At 45.3% G+C, this 19,290-nt stretch overlaps 1 protein-coding gene across 1 annotated transcript in view; it reads right to left on the minus strand.

Moving 5' to 3' along the window:
- Window positions 1-19,290, minus strand: part of LOC143172797 (netrin receptor DCC) — a 579,706-nt gene that overhangs the window by 147,610 nt on the left and 412,806 nt on the right. Inside the window, exons 10-11 of the mRNA XM_076362578.1 lie at window positions 9,618-9,766; window positions 8,244-8,382 (exon numbers count right to left, since the gene is read on the minus strand). Of these exons, the coding sequence (XP_076218693.1) occupies window positions 8,244-8,382; window positions 9,618-9,766 (288 nt within the window). The remainder of the gene's footprint in view (window positions 1-8,243; window positions 8,383-9,617; window positions 9,767-19,290) is intronic.

The following is a 19,290-nucleotide window of genomic DNA, read 5'->3' on the forward strand; positions in this document are numbered from 1 at the left end:
TTCAACACATGGTCTTACAAAGATGCCTCAAGAGGCATTAATGAGATGGTCTGGCACCCACGGCTTTAAATAAAGCAAATGGTTCTGACTCAATTTTTTTTTTCCATCATAAAAGTTCCTTTACTCTCACGCTCTCTCCAGCTACAGTCATAGGAAAAACCCGTACGGTGCAGACTCATTTATCCCATCCATCCTGCCGGCTCCCTCCCTGCGAAGGATCGGGCTCACAGGGAGACACGGCGTGGGTACCGGTGAGCGCTCAGCATCTGCACGGCTGGACAGGCCATTAGCAACTAACTATTTACTGACAAATCTCTGCCTGTTTTCCACTGTATCTCTGTATATATATCTCCAATACGCTTGTGCAACGACAGTTCAAATGTATATTCCTCCAGCTGGTGGCAAATATTAATTCACCCACTGAGGAGCCAAGAACTTTAAAAATAAGTTTGTAGTTGGAGATGCATCAACTGCCTGACGTGAACCTTTAAGCTTTAAACCTAAAGCTTTAGCTTTATTTTCCTTTCAGAGAAATAACGCCCGCCTGCTAACCTGGGCTACTGAACACTTGAAAAGCAGCGATGTAGTTTGCACTTACAGGAAGGCGGCTCTGAAAAAAGAGCTGAAAAAGGATCATGGTGAATACCCAATTTAAGAACAGTTTGCAATGCAATGTATTAGGGAAAATGAGAGAAAGTTATTTTTCAAGTATGAATATATCAAGTCAAAGCAAAGTTGTTTAAACCATTTTTATATGATATTGACAAGAAGACTAGGGCAAAATCATTCTCATTGCAGTTGCCCACACATTTGAATTGGTTCAGCAAAGATCTCCAAGAATGATCTGAGACCTGAAACATCCTGGAGACCAAAGAAATGAATTTTATTTAAACAAATGTAGTGTTTAGAAGTGCGTGGATTGTTATCTATCGTTACCTGAATGGGGAAAGGACTTCTGGCTGTAGACAATAATTTAATAGGCAAAGAGCTACGAGCTGGAATCCATCTACACTAGAAACCAGGCATACCTTTCTTCTCAACTTCTTCAGTCTCCACTGAAAATTGCTGTCTAGAAGTGCGGGCCATACACCACCAAGCAAAATGTATACATAAGTATTTCTGTAAATCACTTATTCTGGCCAAAACTTTCACCAGAATGGACTGGTGAGATTCTATGTACTGTGTAGAGGTGGATGTAATGGGGGCTGTTGTCTGTATTGTCTCTGTTTATAGTCTATATTGTCCATATAAGCTGCCAGCTGCGGCAGATGGAAACGATCAGCGCTCAACGTCAGCGCTCTGGAAGAGGCAGGCTGCATCTACCGTGAGGAGTCACCTCTGACCTTGACCTCTATGACTCTCTAAATAATGTAATAGGCACTAATAGGATAAGAAACACCCCTGCGCAGTCACTAAATGAAAGGATCGCAGCAGGTCGTATAAATGAGACTTTCCCCAGATCATTTGAAGCGGCGCTGGTCAGACGGCTCCTCCGCTGGACTCCGTCTAGTCACGTCTACGTTCGACAAACAAATTCCCAAAGTGCAGCACTTTGCAGCATCCTCAGAGCATGCTGCTATTTAAGGATTTAAGTCAGTCAGAGCTAAGTCATTTGTCAGTGCTAAAACGAAAATAGTATTTTAAATACAGGCTACAGAAGAGTAAAAGTAACAATAGCTAAACAGGAGGGTCCCACTGGCAGCAAAGTCCCATGTTAACAACATTGTCCTTCATGAAGGCTCTGTGGATCATAAAAAGGGGGGAGAAAAAGAAAAAAATTGCATTTGAATCAAAATAATCTGAAAACTCAAGATTGTTTGGAGGCAGAGGTACAGCAAAGTGAGTGACAAGGAATACAGAAACTCTTCCTCAGTCTGGGGATCCCAAGTCACAGAGATTCGAAGTTGGAGAAGATCCAGGGTAAGCAATAGCCTGAGTCAGCTGGGCGCTCCTGAAAACAGCACCTGAGTCTCTGGACTCTTTTGTTAATCCTGCCACAGTTTGATTTGAAGGTATGTGTTCAAGGAATATGCAAAACTAACTTGACATCCTGCATTTTAACCACTCAGACCTGCATCTCCGTCAAAGCGGGTGGTCCAGGCTGGGGGACACGAGCATCCTTGGCTGCAGGACCCGAGCCCTGCTCTCAGCTCTGCCCCGACCTGCCGGGGCTCCGCACGCAAAGTGTTTCCCTGTTCAGTCTCTTTTTTTCTCTCTCCAGATTAGCAGCTTTAGAAACTAGTTGGTCCCTCTAGTGCAGGGACTATTCTTTATTTCTTTCCATACTGCCTACAACAATGCAAAGCTGATCTAAGGCATTGCTGCTGCAACAGTACCGGCAGCAGCAAACAGTATACGAAACATTTCGTCTCCCTTAACGCAGAGGAGATGTCATTGCTCACACTCCCCTCGTTTTGAAAAATACCAGACAGAAAACTGTCCCTGTGATGTACTTCGTATTGCAAGGAAAAACTGAGATATTTCTGGACATTTCTGAATTAGCTGGATCTGGCAAACGCCGATATCTCCCAGAAAAGCCTTTTCTCGCTGGAGAATATTTGCTCTTGTTTCTGAGCAAGTCAGACCTGCTCAGAGCCCCAGTTTCTCAGACGTGATTCCTCTTTTTCTCTCCCCTCTCCTTGTGGGCAGCAAAGGCTTATCGCGACATTTAGCCATTGTCACCTGAAACCTTTCCCTCTCATTACTGACTTTCAAGTTTTATTGCTACTACATATTCTTCCCCTACCAGACAAACTTCTCTTCATTTTTCTTTTTTTTCTTCTTTTTTTTACTATTTGTTTGTCTTTCTATTATTTTGATTATTTCTCCTTGGTGAACGCTTGTCATATTTCCCAATTCTGTTGCATACATGAACATAACTGATGCACTCCTTATCTTTTCTTCCAGATTTTCAATCAAAATGAGAAATAAATCCAGACCTGACCCAGCATCGAACTCAATCACTTCCACAGCAATACTGGGTGCCTTTATTCCTTGCTCGCTGTTCAGTCGAGGAGACGTTTTGCTTTACCAAATCAGAGACCCTGATTTAATATCTCGGGTTGCATAACAATCAGAGCGCTCCCCCGGCAGACCCAGCGCCTGCGAGATTACAATTACTTCCTCCAGTTTTATATCTTGATCAAATAAAGAAATTGGATGCACCTGGTAAAATTTGTTTTTCATTTATTATTCACAGCTTAATGATACCATTAGAAATTAGAGCAGAACTCTTTACCTAGCGTTAGCTATGCAATAAGCAATGAACAGGGACAGATGCATCCAGGGATAACTCAGCCCCTTTGTCTCGTCATGGGGTGACTCAGCGGTGGAAGAAGCCTTGAATATCCCACAGGAGGAGCCTTGCTGCCTGCCTTGGGCCAGGCGTCTAAAGGTAGGTGAGATGAGCCTCGCTGCTGGAGACCTACTGATGGGAAGAAGGTTCGTACGGCAAGGTACTCAGGTTTGTTGTTGGTTTTTTTTCTCTTTTCTATCTGGTGAAATGAAAAAAAAAAAATATTTCCAGGTGCCCATCAGATGAATCCACATCCTTTGTGGTTTTGCTGTTTGTTTGTTGTTCTTTAGTTGTAGAGCAGAATGGTCCAGAAGGAATGAGACGGCTGAGCAAGTCCCCTGAGTATTTCCCTGCAGCACAGAGACCACCCAGGTCCCCAGGCTGCTGTTTCGGGAGAGGCACAGGAGGGGCAGAGGCACTAACCGGGGACAGCGAGCCGGGACGCAAGAGGGCCAGAGCCAGGTCCCCGATCCAATGAAGACAGAAATGTGTACGCCGGGTAACCGAGCCTTGCCGGTGCTGGCACGAACTCCAGCCACCCAGCCTTCCCACGGAGGCTTCGTTACAGCCTGCACCGTTCCCCAACAGGTTTCAGGGCTGACGCTCACACCAAAAAATGTTTTGCATCAGGAAGCTCCTGCGTAATTCTTGCAGGGGAAGAGGAGGAGGAGGGAAACGGGCCAGTACTTCTTCCAAACAGATAAAGATGGATCGGGTAGTCTGGGGGGGATTCACTATACCAAGAGGCTGGGCTACCGGGGTGGTACGATAAGGGACTTGGTCCCCAGCAGGGTCGTGGCCATGACACCATTCACCTCCGGTAAGTCCATGCTTGTGGCTCCGAGCGATGGGCTTTGCGCACGCCCACATAAATGCCCTCGCAGCTCGGTCCTCCTCGCCCCGCTCTCAGCTCTTGTGCAAACACAGGGATGGCTACCGACATCTGAAAAACTTCACAGGCTGTCTCCTGTGTCAATCTGAACTTCAATCTTCAATTTTTACTTAAAAAAAAAAAGCATTCATATTATAATTATGGATATAAATTATATTTAAATCAAGTACTCAGGAAGCATGAAATAAGACTGTCTGCCAATTGCTGGGATTAAATGTATTTTGATAAATTCATGAGCATGATAGCTCAAAGCATTTCTGAAATGGCACGCAGCTTGGCCAAATATTATCTGAGCTGTATTTTAAACTGAAAATTAAGCATTAAAGATACAGTATGTTCCTTGATCTGGTGAATGCTGCCTGGTGTCTGTAGCTGCCACACTAAATCCCTTTGACTGGGGTGCATTGCTCAGACTATAGATTACAGCCCAGAGCTTCATGGAAAATTTCTGCCTACGGTCCTGCAGGAACTAAGAGTACAGGCTTTTTTTTTGTGCAACTACGTACTGTATCGTACGCTATACAGCAAAGGATTGGCATGGAAAAAATAACTGGCTCAAGCACGCACACTCTCAAGAGGAAGGCAGACTTAAAAATGATCCTGTCATTTTTACAAGAGGAAAGACAGACCAATCTTCAGGACTTTTCTCCCATTTTTGACATTTACTTCTGTTTCAAACCAGCTTTCAGAAAAGCAGCGCGGGAGTCGCTGCCCTTCGAGAGCATCCCGGCTCCTTGCCTGGGGGCTGCCCTCTGGGTTTGGCTACCGCTGCGAAAATAAACTGCCAGAGACCGCATGGACCGAGATGCAAAGACGACATGAAGCGAAGACCAAAGGGAGCCAGTCATGACAAGGCAAGGTGCTCCTCGTTACGGTTGTCTGGTGGCAAAAGCACCAGGCAGGAGCCGGGAAAGGCGGCCAGCTCCCGTCCCTCTGACAGCGGCGGTCCCTGACTGATGAAGCTGCCAAATCTCAATTTAAGCTGGAGGGTGGGTTGCAATCAAAAAAACATAGCGGGGCAGCCTGGGGAGCGTCTCTCCTCCACGGGGAGGGTGGTGGCAGGCGACGCAGGAACAAAACCTGCCCAAAACCCAGATGTGTATACGGGCAACTACAGGCTTTCTCCTTCTTTTATCTCTCACCTATAAAACAGGACGGATTAAATGTCTTTGTCTTTCCTCTACGTAGGCTGTTAGCTCGCCCACGCAGGAGTTATTTCTTGCTGTTTTATTGTGCATCCTTCCAGCAGAAGGGACCTTAACCCTGGGGAAGGTCTCTGCGTAGTACCATAAAAGGAGAAACTGCAGAAAGTTTTGGTGCTGCAGACTTGCTCTCTCCATTCCTGCCTTTCCTTCTCAGCAGTGGGACAGCTAGGACCAACGCCACCTTCACCCAGACTCAGCCAAAGCCAGGCTCTCGCTGCGGCCCTTCGGCTGCTCTTCTTCGTGCGAGACACCAAAGTGGTTTCAGGCAAACCCAGAATAAGGAGGGTGAAAAGATACCCCCCCTAAAGGGATTTTCTCTTCTTTTACACCTGCTCCAAAAAAACAGAAGGTGGCTGGGAAGGCTGCAGCCAACTGACTTCTTTGCAGAACAGCCTTTTGCTTAACTAAAGGAAAAAATAAATACCATCATCTTCCAGATTCCCGAAACAAGGGCACCTACGCACACTCCTGTTTTCTGGAATAGTCGCATGCAAACCTTCTCGTTAGCAATGATTTTTGTTCGCAGACAGGTGAAGTGTCTGAAACGCTTGCAGAGGCCAATTTTCATACTCATGAATAACAATCTTTCCCTTTCTCACTTACGGTGACATTTAAAACCAAAGTGGAGTACAGGGCCGCAGTTCTACACTTCATGGTGTGAATTAAATCTACATACATTATGCAAAATATTCATTTTCACTTGTTTTCCTTTTGTTTTTATAATTATAAGTGTGAAGTAATTTATTCTGCCAAGATCCAGCCTGTATTACAAGGGAAAACTGAATTTGCTGGGTAGACAAGTAGCACTTGAAAAAATATTGCAGAGGTGTCAAACGTAAAATCACAGTGCCGACCGAGCCAGGGGTCTCACGGATGAATCCCACTGAAGATACAGCCCGGAATAAAGCAGATTAAGACAGCGCTGGGGTTCACCAGCTCCCTTGCTCGGGGTTCCCCACACCCCCGGCGCCCTCCACGTCGCTCTTCGAGGGGTCTATTTTAGAGGCTCCTGACAGCTCTCCTCCAGTTCCTTGCATCGAGGTGCCTATTTATTTCTGAATTAAACTTAGGGCAGACTGGCTCAGCCTTTTCAAAATGAAAGCACTGCTCCTCCTGACCCCCCGCAGCCTCACCGCCCTGCCGAAGCCCCCCCTTTCAGACCATGCTTTCTCCACCGCTGCTCCTTCAGAGGCTCAAGGAGACCCGGGGGGGACCCGCAGAGCACAGGGTAATTCAGGGTGGCAGCAATTCCACTGGGAGTGGGCAGATGTGATACAGGAGCACCGCTTCCGTAGGGGATGTCACCAGCCCACGTGTGACCCAGGGACACCTGCAGAAGTGCTCTGTGCTGTAGATGCGCTCAACACACACAAGAGCTTCTCCAGATACCCGGCTCTGCTGATTTTCTCCAGGATCTATACAGCTTCTACAAACACTGCCCAGAAATTAATATTTTTAGTTGATCAGGCAGCATCTAGAAGCAACTGGGTTACCAAGACAGACAGAAATTGCCAATTCTTAACCTCATACAAACGTTCAGCTGTTTTAGGTAGAATAACAAGGGAGAGTTATCAACTTTGTAATAAAATTAGACAAATATTTGTAAATATAAAGGGATAAATCTCAGTCACCCTGTTTCTCCATTCAATTTTTTTCCTCTAGCATCAATCTACAGAATGGAAAGGAACAACAGTGAAATTTTTATGTGACTGAGGCACATGCCGGGCACCGTTTCCAAATGTGCTCCTTAGCACAGGTTATCTGCTATACTTCTGAGGGGAGAAAAGCTCAGCAAGTTGAACATAGCTAGTCGAAGCCCACGGCAACATATTTCTTGCCTACTCCCTGATTTTATACCCTCATGTAAAAGTAAACATTTTTTTCCCTGTGAAAATTACCTTAAATTAGTGATCCAAACACAGCCCAGGGCCACCTGAACTCCCATACCTTGCTTTATTAGCATGAATGAAAAAAGAAGTTATCCAAATTTTTATCAGAAGGAAAATTAACTGTTTATAAATCCCACTTTAAAAGCTTTGTTGGCACCTCATGTCATTTTTAAATAAAATATTGCTATGGAAGAAAACCCCCTGGCTGTGGGGCTCAGTCAGGAGCTGGCACATCCCTGAGGCCTCTGGAGCCTGTCTCTAGTCTGGCTTCTGCTTTATGAACTCTCACTAACCCTGCTGAAAGAATTTTCCCTTCATTTTTATGGAGTTTACACTTTTGTAGCCCAAATGACTCCAATGAAGTTATTCCTGTTTTAGCCAGGTGTGGGGATGAGGCTCAGTGACTTCAAGAGGAGTCAGGCGTGCCTAAGTTTTGTGATATCAGACACAACTAAGTGCTTCCGAATGCAAAATAAAATTCAATTTCTCGCCCGGAGCTTGCGAGCCACAGGAGCATGGCGCGAGCTCGGGGAAGGATGACGGTGCAGCTGCGGTGACAAGCAGAGATTGAAGCCCTGGCACATTTGCTACCCCTGTGTTTAAAGCACAAGGGAAACCCAGGCAGTTGGCTCTTCAAATGCAGCTGTAATAAAACAGCTTCTGTTGAAAAGCTGAAAGGATACACCTTGTGCCTAAGTTAAAGAGAAAATAAGGAGAGAAGTACACTACCCTCATCACTAGACATAGGAATAATGAACCGAACCAATTACCCTTGAAGACGAACACCAGCTCAGAGGGTACCACTGCTGGCAAGTACTGAACCTGATTTCTGTCCTGCACATTCAATAACCTCCTCGTGTCATCGCTGCCTCGTCCAAAATACGGTGGCAGAAGAAAAAGTCTGACGATTGCAACCAACAGACGCAACCTGCCCACCCTGGGGCCCCTCCGTCGCCACTCACCATCCGAAAGCGTGGTGACCGTCACGTCCTCGGTGGAGACGCCCGGGCCGTAGCGGTTGTAGGCGAGGAAGCGCAAGGTGTACTCGGTGAACTTCTTCAGCCCCTCCAGGCGGTAGGAGAGCCCGTCCACCTCCACATTCTAGCACACAGAGACAATAAACCAAGGGGAAACGTGACAGCCAGCGCCACAGCCATGCTGCGGGATGAGCGGATTAGAGGCGAGCTTTTCACTCTTTGAGAAGTAGAGCTAAATCCTTATTTAAGTTGATATAAAAGGCAATTTGTAACAGAGTGGCTTGTTACAGCTCGGTTCTTGGCACTCGTCCGCAGCCCTGCCCACGGCTTCAGGACAGGGGATTTCAGCGCCTCAGAGTTGTGTTTAGTTACTTAGGGCGCAGGAGAAAAGGGTTGGTTTTTTTTTTTTTAGTTAAGCCAGTTACTGCCACTCCACAGGTACATGATAGGGAAAGAAGAAAATAAAGGCAAAGAGTCAAAGGGGAATTTTGGAGAAAAGAAGGAAGTAAAATAAAGCAAGAACACAAAAAATGGGGATGGTATAAAAGTTCCCATAAGACTGCTGAAGCAACTGCCACAAGACTGCTGATGCCTGTGATTATCACGTGCTATCAGGCCAGAAAAAAAAGACGTCTCCGCTTTCTTTCCTGCCCTATTCTTTGCTAAAAACCTATTCAGGCCATACTCTACCCACAGAGCTCATCTCCACTACTATTGCTGCACTCCTATCAAACAGCAGTTATTAAATGTCTGAGCAGGTTATTAAAGCCTCTGAGCAGTTTGCAACCCGCAAAAAGCAAGGCTGCTTGTTTGCCACTCGAAAGCATGTGGTCACGGCAGAGTTAGGAGCGCAATTAAGTGCACAGCATCAACACCAATTTTTACTACGAGCATCTGTTAGTCTGGAGAGAAAATGCATCATTTCTAGCCTGGATTCGTATTATTTTACCCTCCTACTTAAAAGAAATTACAAGAAGCAACTAAAAATACATATTCTACAAAGATCACATGTACAAACTGCCATTAATGTGTTGATGGTTTCGCACAACGTAAAGGGGGAGTCTAAAGGGTCTTTAAATGCTCTTCGGCGTTATTCTGAAATTTCACTGTAAAGCTAAGGAGTGGTTAATATATAAGAGGCTGCCTCCTCTACCTCCTGAACCCATTTTATACTGGTGAAAATTTATTTTGCTTGCTCTGATCTTTTACCACCGGTCTGCACAACATTTACCTAACCTGGAGGATTAATCTGTAAAACCTCTCACTTTGAGCCTTTACAGCGCTCTAAAGACCTGCAGATGCCTACACCAAATATCTCCTTTTCACAGGGAGAGCAGAGCTGCTCCGGTCACCACTCACCTGCTCTCTTCCAGTCGCCGTCTCCGTACAGAAGAGCCTGTAGCCTTGAACGGGGCCATTTGCATAGGCAGGGGGATCCCAGGAGATGAGAATCGAGGTAGGTGAGGTAGACACAGCCCGCAGGTTTTCCACCGGCCCGGGAACTTGCACTGCACAGAAAGGAAAGGACGGCGTGAAAGCCCCGTTCCCGCATCACCCACCACTGCACCCCGGCCCCCAACACGGCAGGACCCAGCCCAGGACACACCTCCGGGGGATGCCGATAACAGCACTGCTTCAGCACCGTACACCTCAGAAACCCCAGACAAAATACAAAAGGGATGATAAACCCATGGAAAATACACTGCGGAAAGAGTGTTGCAGATTTAGCACCATGAATACAGGAAATACTGAAAAGGGTTGTTCCACCTAGGCTACATCTCTGTGCCTTTGGCTCAGAGGATGGGCTTCAGCTTAAAATTGAATTTCTGGGAAATAATTAGCACAAATATCTAACGCACGCAATAGGTGCATTTACCTTGCGGTAGTAGGAAATCGGAGGCATGCAAATCTGATCATCCAAGGCCAGCTCAAGCTAAGGACTGCCTTTAGAAAAACCCGCAGGTAAACACCAACACGCAACCCGACACAACTGAAGTCACCTCATAAACACACTAACTCCGAGCTTAAAGTTGCTTTCATGTGAGGCACCGCTTAGCTGTGTGTGTTTCTGTCCCAGCTCTGTACGTACCAGCTTGATGCTATTAAATTACAAATTGATTTGGTGCACCGCAGCAGGCTTTGGTTTCTTTTAGCAAGCAATTAGCCTTCAAAATCCCTCTCCTAGCTTCCACTTACACCATTTGCACATATTGTGCACGTGTATCTGTTTATGCTATCTGCTTAAACTCCTTTACACGTTACTCACTCTATTTTAGCTGCCTGAGGGATCACAGATGATGGCTGAGATGAAGCGTTAAGGGCAGTCCTTGGCACGCTCTAGTGAACGAGGGAGCCCACAAATGCTGGGCTCTAGGCCGGTAGCCCCCCGGTTTAGCAGTGGCATGAGACTGCTCCTGCAAAGTCACAAGAACCTGGCAGCACGGAGCAAGGCGATGGATTTGGTCAGAAGACATCATACAGCTCTTCACATAAAGCCCTGGGTGACTGGGCTGATCTCGGAGCTGACCTGCTTTGAGCAGGGGCTGGACCGGAGACCTCTCATCACCTGCAAACCCTAATTTGCCCTTAGAAGTTAGGTCTCAGTAGCATAAGCTCCAATATTAATATGTAGTCCCAGTTCTGCTCTTAAATAATACTCCTGTGTTTGCACGGTGCCCAGCACTTACAGAACTCACCTCATCTTATAAACCAAATAACAACAATAAAAGTGTTAAAATATCCCATCCTTGAAACTATTATCTGGTTTGATTAGTTCTGAAAATACAGAGGTTTGCAAGAGGTTTAGCCTTAAGTAGAGATCATTTGAAATGCAAAATTCAGATTGCCTTGACACCAGATCATGCTGGTGTGTGAAGAAGCATGCAACTCCTTTTCAAATGACAACACAAAACAATCCCTTATAATTGTTAAGGAAACCACACTAGGTCACCTTTTGTTATACAGACTATCTTAAAATGCTCCAATTTCACTCTGAATGCAAATTATCACACATCAACTACATCACGCTTTTGGATGTCAGCTTAAATCGCTTATTGAAACAAAAGAGCTAAAAAAGTTTAATAAACTCCTGTAACTACAAGCAGTACCAGAAACTCACTCCCTGCACGTCTCTGCTGGACCTAACCCCAGTGATAACTGATGCTGGAGATGAGGCTATCTGTAGCTTATCTATGCCTTCATCTCGAACTCAAGCAACACTGGAAGAAAAAAAAACAAATTATAATTGTGGCAAAAATGCAAAGGTCAAGCAGAAGGTTATTTCTGAAAATCTTCAACATCAAATAGTACCTTTTCACTTTCAATAGGGAGGGTGCTGTGGCATAAAACAAACTCACAAGCTATTGGGCGACCGGCAGATAACAGAATTACAGCTCCTAGAACAGGCTTTCTGCAAAGTTACATCCCCATTACAAGGCAGTTTCACACTAACAGCTCTCTTTTGTAAATCTGTAAGCGTGCGGTGAGCAGCGATAGCCAAGGATCGCCTGACCCTGCGCTCCCTGGGTCCATCCCTCTCCTGCAGAACAGGGATGGCAGAGCTGGGCATCCAAGAAAGGCAACGAAATACAGATAGCCTTTGATCACAAGTAATTTCAGGTTTAGATGCAGTGTAGATATATTTAAAATATTTTTATTTCCTTCGCCCAGCTTTCCTTTTAATTCTATTGCAATATTTCTGACAGGCACTCTAACGTGCTTAAGGTCTCAGTATTTTCAGCACACACAAAGCATTTAATAATCTCTCCTGATCCCTTCTGTCAAATAATAATCTGGTGAAAATTGGCATTAAGTTTTAAATCTTTTCCTAAATTATTCTTTTTCTAAATAGCAGAGAGGCCCTAGAATTGCTTTACATTCCATTAAAACAAGACATTAAATCGTGTTTCTTCTGAAGTCAGTCTTTTACAACTAACAGCATCCTTTCTCTAAGAAAAAAGGATAAACAGAAGAGGGCAGGCAGATGACTGATGCATTTTCTTTTACCATGGGCTCCACATAATGCTTCAATATATTCCAAAAACCACTGCTCCTCTGAGAATGCCCTTCCGCTCCCATAAAAGATCAGTTCAGCGCCTCAGACTGTTTCATAAATACAAGCTACAACAACTGCTTGCAGAGTTTGATGCTGCTCTCGACTGCCAGTTTTGGGGTTATTTGGTGGAATTACTCCTATTCAGTAGCCGCAAAGGCAATCAGGCCCAAAGCCAGAAATGGTCGAATACTTTACTTCCCCCCCCCCCCCAATGCTGATTTTAGAAATATGCATTAACTGCCTTCCTGTTATTGCTAATGTTAGCTGTGAGCGTGGCTGATCTTGTACTGGGGTGAACAGCTGTATCCACACTGTGCTGTAAGAATTCGCCTCACGCTGCCCCAAAAGCCACTGTTCCTGGGGCGGAAAGATGATACTTACCATAGGCACCTGATATATACCTTGATTTTAGCTATATATTATTGCAGAAATAAGTACCTGTGTATTGCAGAGCAGTACCGTTGTGTTTCTAATCTGAGCTGGCCCCAGCAAAGAGGGCTGTCCTCTACATAAATGGTGTGTCTTGCTTTTAATCTTCCAGCAGTTCTCAAATCGTACAGACTATGGGCTATTTTTGGAGCTAACCTCCTGCCAGCAGTCCGTATAAACCCAAAGAGGTCATGTGCAGCTGGCAATAGGTGAAGTGCCTCCAGAGAACGTCCATAACTCATTCCCTCCCTCCATCTTACAGAGCAGGAGTGCTGCACATCTGTGTCCTGTCCCGGCTGCTGATGCACCGCACACACGGGGCAAGCTGGGAGCCTCTGGCAGGAGAAACAACACTCACATTCATACCTGCAGAGTACAAGTTGAGTCAATGCAGCTTGACTTTGGGGTCAGCAGACCCAGAGGAGCTCAGCAGGAGGGCTTCACAGCTTGAAGTGGGCAATAGCTGCTGGGAAGACCCAGCCACTTGTAGGGTATCGGGGCTTATAAAACCTCTAGTAACCCTGCAAAGTTTGTTTTATTGTAGGAGCAGAAAGGGCTGGCATCTCTGTATGCCAGTGAAAGCACTTCCTTACCGAGAGACTGGTATTGACCCTGCTCATTTTCAGTTGCATAAAACCAGATGTCCACGTAGTCAACTGCTCCTCGAAACCTGCAGGAACACAATTTCTGCTCTCATGAGCCTTCACTGCTCTTGCACAGAGATTTCCTCTTTGCTATTGTTCACTTAAACCTTTGATAATAATAGTTAAAAAGATATAAGAAAGATACAAGTGCCTAAAATAGGAATATAGGCAACTACGTCAAAAATTGCTTGGCAACTGCCTAAATGTGCTAAATATCTCTCTCAAACCTGACATTTTTGTAAGTTTCTGAAGCTCTGCCTTCTGCACCCCGGGCCACCCTGCCTGCGCTGGTGGGAATCCGGCTCATACTGGAGACCAGGGAGAGGAGCACCTGAACTCCATGAGCAGCACAGCTCTGGCATGTAAAGAGTTAGTTACCCCAAGACCACTGCCTTAAGCTCTATCACAAGACACTGACCTTCTTTCAGAGCTATTCATGAGTTCCAGCCTTGGGCTCTAAGGTGTACTGATGCAGAATAATGCACGGCAGCCTTTGGACAAGAAAGCAGAGTCCTAAAAACCACTTTGAAGTTGAATGCCCGAATATGAGGTGAAAAAGGATCACGGTCCTACTTGTTTTCTCTCTCTCCTTCTGGTTCCAGGGGTCTTGACTTTTGCCGCCTATAGTCCAAACCAACCTCCCGCCTAATGGCCATGATGCTCCTGCACCAAGTGCGCCCTTCAAGGCATTCATGCTCTAAATCCTTTCAGGTAGAAGAGAGCATTAAACCTTTGCATTAAACCTTCCCAGGAGAGAGCACGTACCACCGAGCACATACCACCACCATGCTTTTATAAGGAAAACAAAACCACTTATCCCATCTCAATTTTTTAAAAGGAATATGCCTGTTAATTCTGAGTTAGACTTCCTTGGTCTCCAGCTTTGTGTCAGGCTAGCCATCTCCATCAAGAAGGATGCTTTTGTAAAACATTTTTCCTAGTGATCCATTCTTCTCTATAATGAGATGCAATGATTAAAATGTTCTTGTTACTACATTTCACTTTTCGTTTAAACAGCTGGTTCTGTGCTGATCTGCACTGAAAACATTTCAAACATAAAACATTTATGAAGCCATTTGCAGTTATTGATAATAGAGTGCATGCTTTGATTGCGCCTTTGATTTTTTTCCTCCCTTCTTTCTCTGTAGTTAACAGCTTTAACGATATTTCATTAAAATCTGGTTCCATGCTGCACAGAAAGATGCAACTTCAGAGAGCCTGCAGGCAGTGTAATTATTAACACAGTGAAACCTGCTTCCCCGCACTGGACACGCTCTGAAGACATGACAGTTGTTTGGCAGGACTGCCCCGGATGCCTCCAGTGCTATCCACAAGAGCTGGCGTTGGAGTCAGCTTTTGGAAGTGGCTGTCATTTATATTTTCACACAGCCTTCTGGTTTTCATTAGTTTGCCCTTTAACTCTTCACGTGGTGCCCAGCTGCACACCACAGATGGATGCGCGAATCTAATATTCTTCGTGTGAATCTAATATTCTTCGATTTGTTAAGGAACACGGGACCAGGGACGGTACCACCAAGCAATGTGATGGAGGTGGCTCAGCTCCGAACTCTGCAGCGAAGGGAAAGTGCCTCCTTGGAGCTGCCTTTACCGGAGGAGGTTTGGAAACGCGTCCTCCTCCTCCACCCTCCCGTTGTGGAGGGGCAGAGGCTCCAGGGCTCGGGCAGAGGACGGGGACCTGTGCATCGCCAGACCCCAAATGTGCCAGTGAGGCACAATACCACAATACAAATTCTAGAAAGTCTGGACCAAGAGGCAGGTGGGAGTATGGTGTTATCTTCTTATCCTGGTATCCAAGGACAGGACGCGTGGGAACGGTTCAAAGCTGCGCCAGGGGAGGCCTAGGCTGGACATGAGGAAGCATTTCTTTACCAAGGGGGTGGTCAAACCCTGGAACAGGCTTCCTGGAGAGGTGGTCGATGCCCCGAGCCTGTCAGTGTTTAAGAGGCATTTGGACAATGCCCTTAACAACGTGCTTTAATGTTTGGTCAGCCCTGAAGTGGTCAGGCAGTTGGACTAGACGATCGTTGTAGGCCCCTTCCAACTGAAATAGTCTAGTCTATTCTATTCTTGCCAAATAAATCCTTGGCCAGAAATGGGTAAAACAGTGGCAGCAGAAGCAACTCAACACCTATACAGGCTCTTAATTAATAAAGAAACTTTTGAAAGTATCTTCAGTACCCAGCATTTCCACTCCCATACTTATTTTGCCTGACTTTCAAACATTTCAGCCTATAGCACAGTGCACAGTTCTAGGAATTGAACCGCTGTAACCAACCTGCTACTAAACTCAGAAAGAGAACAATATTTTAAATGTTTTCCTACTATTATTATTATTACAAGATGCTGATGGGCTGTATTTGTGGCAGGAAAGCCACAAGACTGTGGATGGAGGAAGAAGCAGTCTACTGTAACAGTTTGCACTGGGGAGAAAATGTCTCTGTGTATCAAAATTTGTTAAGATTTCACTAATGTCAATAAGCTATTTGAAAGCAAAGATGGGGTGCAAACATGAACACCAAAATAATGTCATCAACGAAGAAATAGTCTGCAGTCACTGAGACAAATTCGTTTCGAAAACAAGCTTTTGTTACAAAATCCATCTGCTTCTGGGTGTCCAAACACGCCCTGCATTTGTTTGAGGTCTAAAAAATGGAAGGGAAACCTTTCTGAATGGAAGAGCATTTACAACGGCTGGAGGCCCTGCTATGCACTTATGTGAAATGTAGCATCCGCAGAACTAAAAAGCAACTCCTATTGACTTCAATAGGGACAGAAATTCAACCTTTTATTTTGAGAAACAGTGCACAGAAAGATAGGTTACAGCAATCCTGGCTCTGGCTCAGACTTCCAGAGGGAGTTGGGATAAATAATTTAATGCTTTTATGCTTCAATTTCCTTCCCATAAAATGGCATAATAATGTATCTCCTACCCATTCTTTATCTTACCTATTTATATTGTAAGGTTTCTGGGGTAGGAAGAAAGGCCCAGATAAAACAAAGATGAATGCATGTCAAATGGAACTGAGACAGAATTTCAATTCCTACGTCCAAAGCTATTTTAGAAATGCTCGGCAGCAGCCCATTTTATAGGACATCTTTTCTTTGACCTTCTCCTCCTCATGGTGCCGTGCTACTGCTCCTGCAGAGGACCAGAGCAGTTGCAGCTGAGCACCTCATACCCTCCTAACCCCTGGTAAGGCAGGACTGGTGATGGCAGCAGTCAGGTCCCTGATGGGACCTGAGCGGGATGGTTAATCAAACACCTCTGTGACAAAGTGATGGGCTCGGATATCCCACAGAGACAACCGATATGGAAGGGGCCAATGGACCTGCCTGAATTGTTTAAATGATTTGGCACTTCCCAAAGTAGTAGGCTGGAGTGCATCCCTTGCTCAACTGCAGAGATTCAAGAGTCTGTCTTCTATCTCAGGTCTAGTCCCTCCGTTAAATTTGTAGAAATCATAGCACAATTGGCCTCGATCATAATTTAGGTCTCTAGACACAGCTGTCCTACAAATAAAACCTGCCTCTCCATAGAGATTGCTTTGTTTCTGATCAAAAGGTTTGAGAAGAGCTTTGTACCACCATTCAGTAAAATTTGGTGGCATTGGATCAGCTGGAGGCACTGAGCAGGTCTCTTCCCGGTGCCCAAAGCAGGCTCGGTGAGTTTATTTCATTTCCAGCCCATTACCGGTGCCCCCATCGCCATTGTTTTAAGAAAGCTGTAGGGAGACAAATACATCCCAGTGGTCTGCAGCTCAGCAGAGATTTTGGGATGAATGTCAGCAAAGTGACGCACCAGTGCTCTCGTGCAGAGAAAGGTCAGACAGTGCCAAAGCTAACTGCCCGATCTGGCTGGTGACACGCTGCCCTGTGTCTCACCAGCACCGAGTGGAAAGGACGGCCACGCTGCCCGAGGGCTGCGGCATCAAAACGCTCCCTTGAGGGACATAAGGACGAAGTAAACGGACCCTCGTGCAAACGGGCTTCCAACTGCAACATACTTCATACCGGTAAGGTGACATCTTCATCGCTGTCAACCGCCTCTCAGTGCTTACCCACACCCCCGAACCGCCATCTTCTCTGCAGGCGGGGTAAATCCTGCCTTGGCGAGGGGTGCCAAGGGTGGTCCGTCTGTCCTACACCGCTCCTGGTTGAGGGGGATCCAGGCAGGGCCACTGTGCCTCTGCATTACTGTTTGCATCAGGGACCTATAAATATGGAGATTTCATGCAAATGGTGCAGTGCCTTGATTTGCATAGTTGATTAAGATATGCTCATCTGTTCTGCATTTTTCTTTTTTCAGATAAAAGTGGCTTTAATTTTCTGCTCCTTCTCGGCAAGTCAGTCAAAGCAAAGTATTTTACTTGGCATAATGGTGCCTTGGCACCTCAGCAAACCTGGAGCAGAATTACAATGTACTTTGAGCCAGTGAAGCTTATTATTTATAAAAAGCAATGACTAGGTAACAAGCACTGAATTCTTCATATCAACCACCTCCATGAACCACTAAAAGGCAGGAGCGTGCGGCGTAGACAAACCTCAGAAATGGAAAATCCCTCTTCTCATTTAAAGCATTTAGAATATTTTCACTGAAGCAGATGATTTCTGGTAAACACGGTCTTCACAGACATCAAAACATTTGGAAAAAATAGTGACAATTTTTGCTTAACAAGAAAAATGAAGCAAAGTAATTCCATAACGCTGAAACATCCAGTAATGACATTTTCAAACCAAAATATTTCTTTTCTAAATAATTTTTAAATTACTCGCACCTATTTTGGTGTAAGCTTTTCACAAGTTTTACATACTGGACGACAGAATGAAATATATTGTTTCATTAAAGCAAAAAAAAGGAAAGCAATCAAGAATTGTTTTTGCTGTACTTCAAAATACAAGAGAGCCTCCAGCATAATTGCATGTGAACCCCAAACCGCTGGTCCTTGCCCTAACTCTTGCTATCCTCAACCTGTATTTAAAGAGTCTGATGAAAAACACAAAATAGTTTTGAAAAAGAAGTAGGCACAGAGAGAAATGTTTCTAATAAAAAATACTGTCACTATTCTTTCACAAGTAAATTTTAAGTTCATGAAAAATGGGCAGAGACTATTGTGAGGAGAGAAGATCTGTTAAAAACAATAGGAAAAAATATTTAATTTAACGCTATTTAAAATCCCTGGGAAATATCTGTAAGATCCCTCCCCAGAGAAGAGGTGGCTCTCCGCAGCGGGATGTGCAGCAGGGATGTCTGTCAGACTGGCCGAGGCTCAGCAGATGGGAGGAGGAGGAGGTTTCCCCTGCTTGTCGCGGTGCAGCTCTGGGATGGAGGCAGCAAGATCGCACCGAGAGCGAGGGCTATGGCTGAGCAGAGGGTTTACAGTGGGAAACAGGGCCGGATCGTTCTCAGAATCTCACTCAGGCCGACTCCTCTGGAGCACGAGGAAATAAAACACAACTGCTTTTACTGCTTCTGTTATAACTCTCACCAAGGATGCGGTAGCTGATGCTGGGATTTTCAGGGACCTTTGAAAGAACATCTCGAAACCTCTCAGGAATGATGAGGGTCAGAGGTATTTTCAAACCTTACCAAAGCAAAAGGGTTTTTTTACATTTTCTTTTCCAGCAGATATGAAAAGATGGGTACGTGTCTCAGACGAGAAAGTCTTTCTGGTACAGCGACAACCTCAGTAATTAGAAGGAAAACAATGCTTGAGACTGGCACTGATTTGCCTTGCGTTGAATGTACCAGCAATTCTGCCCCAAGCGTGAAGCCACGGAGATACCTACTCGCGACTGCAGCAGCAAGGACTCAGTGAACACCCCTGATATAAAATGTATTCCTCATCTACTGGGTTTCTTCCTCTGTGCAACTGAGGATGCCAAG

Source organism: Aptenodytes patagonicus, chromosome Z, assembly GCF_965638725.1.
Source record: "Aptenodytes patagonicus chromosome Z, bAptPat1.pri.cur, whole genome shotgun sequence".
In the NCBI taxonomy this organism is placed as follows: domain Eukaryota; kingdom Metazoa; phylum Chordata; class Aves; order Sphenisciformes; family Spheniscidae; genus Aptenodytes; species Aptenodytes patagonicus.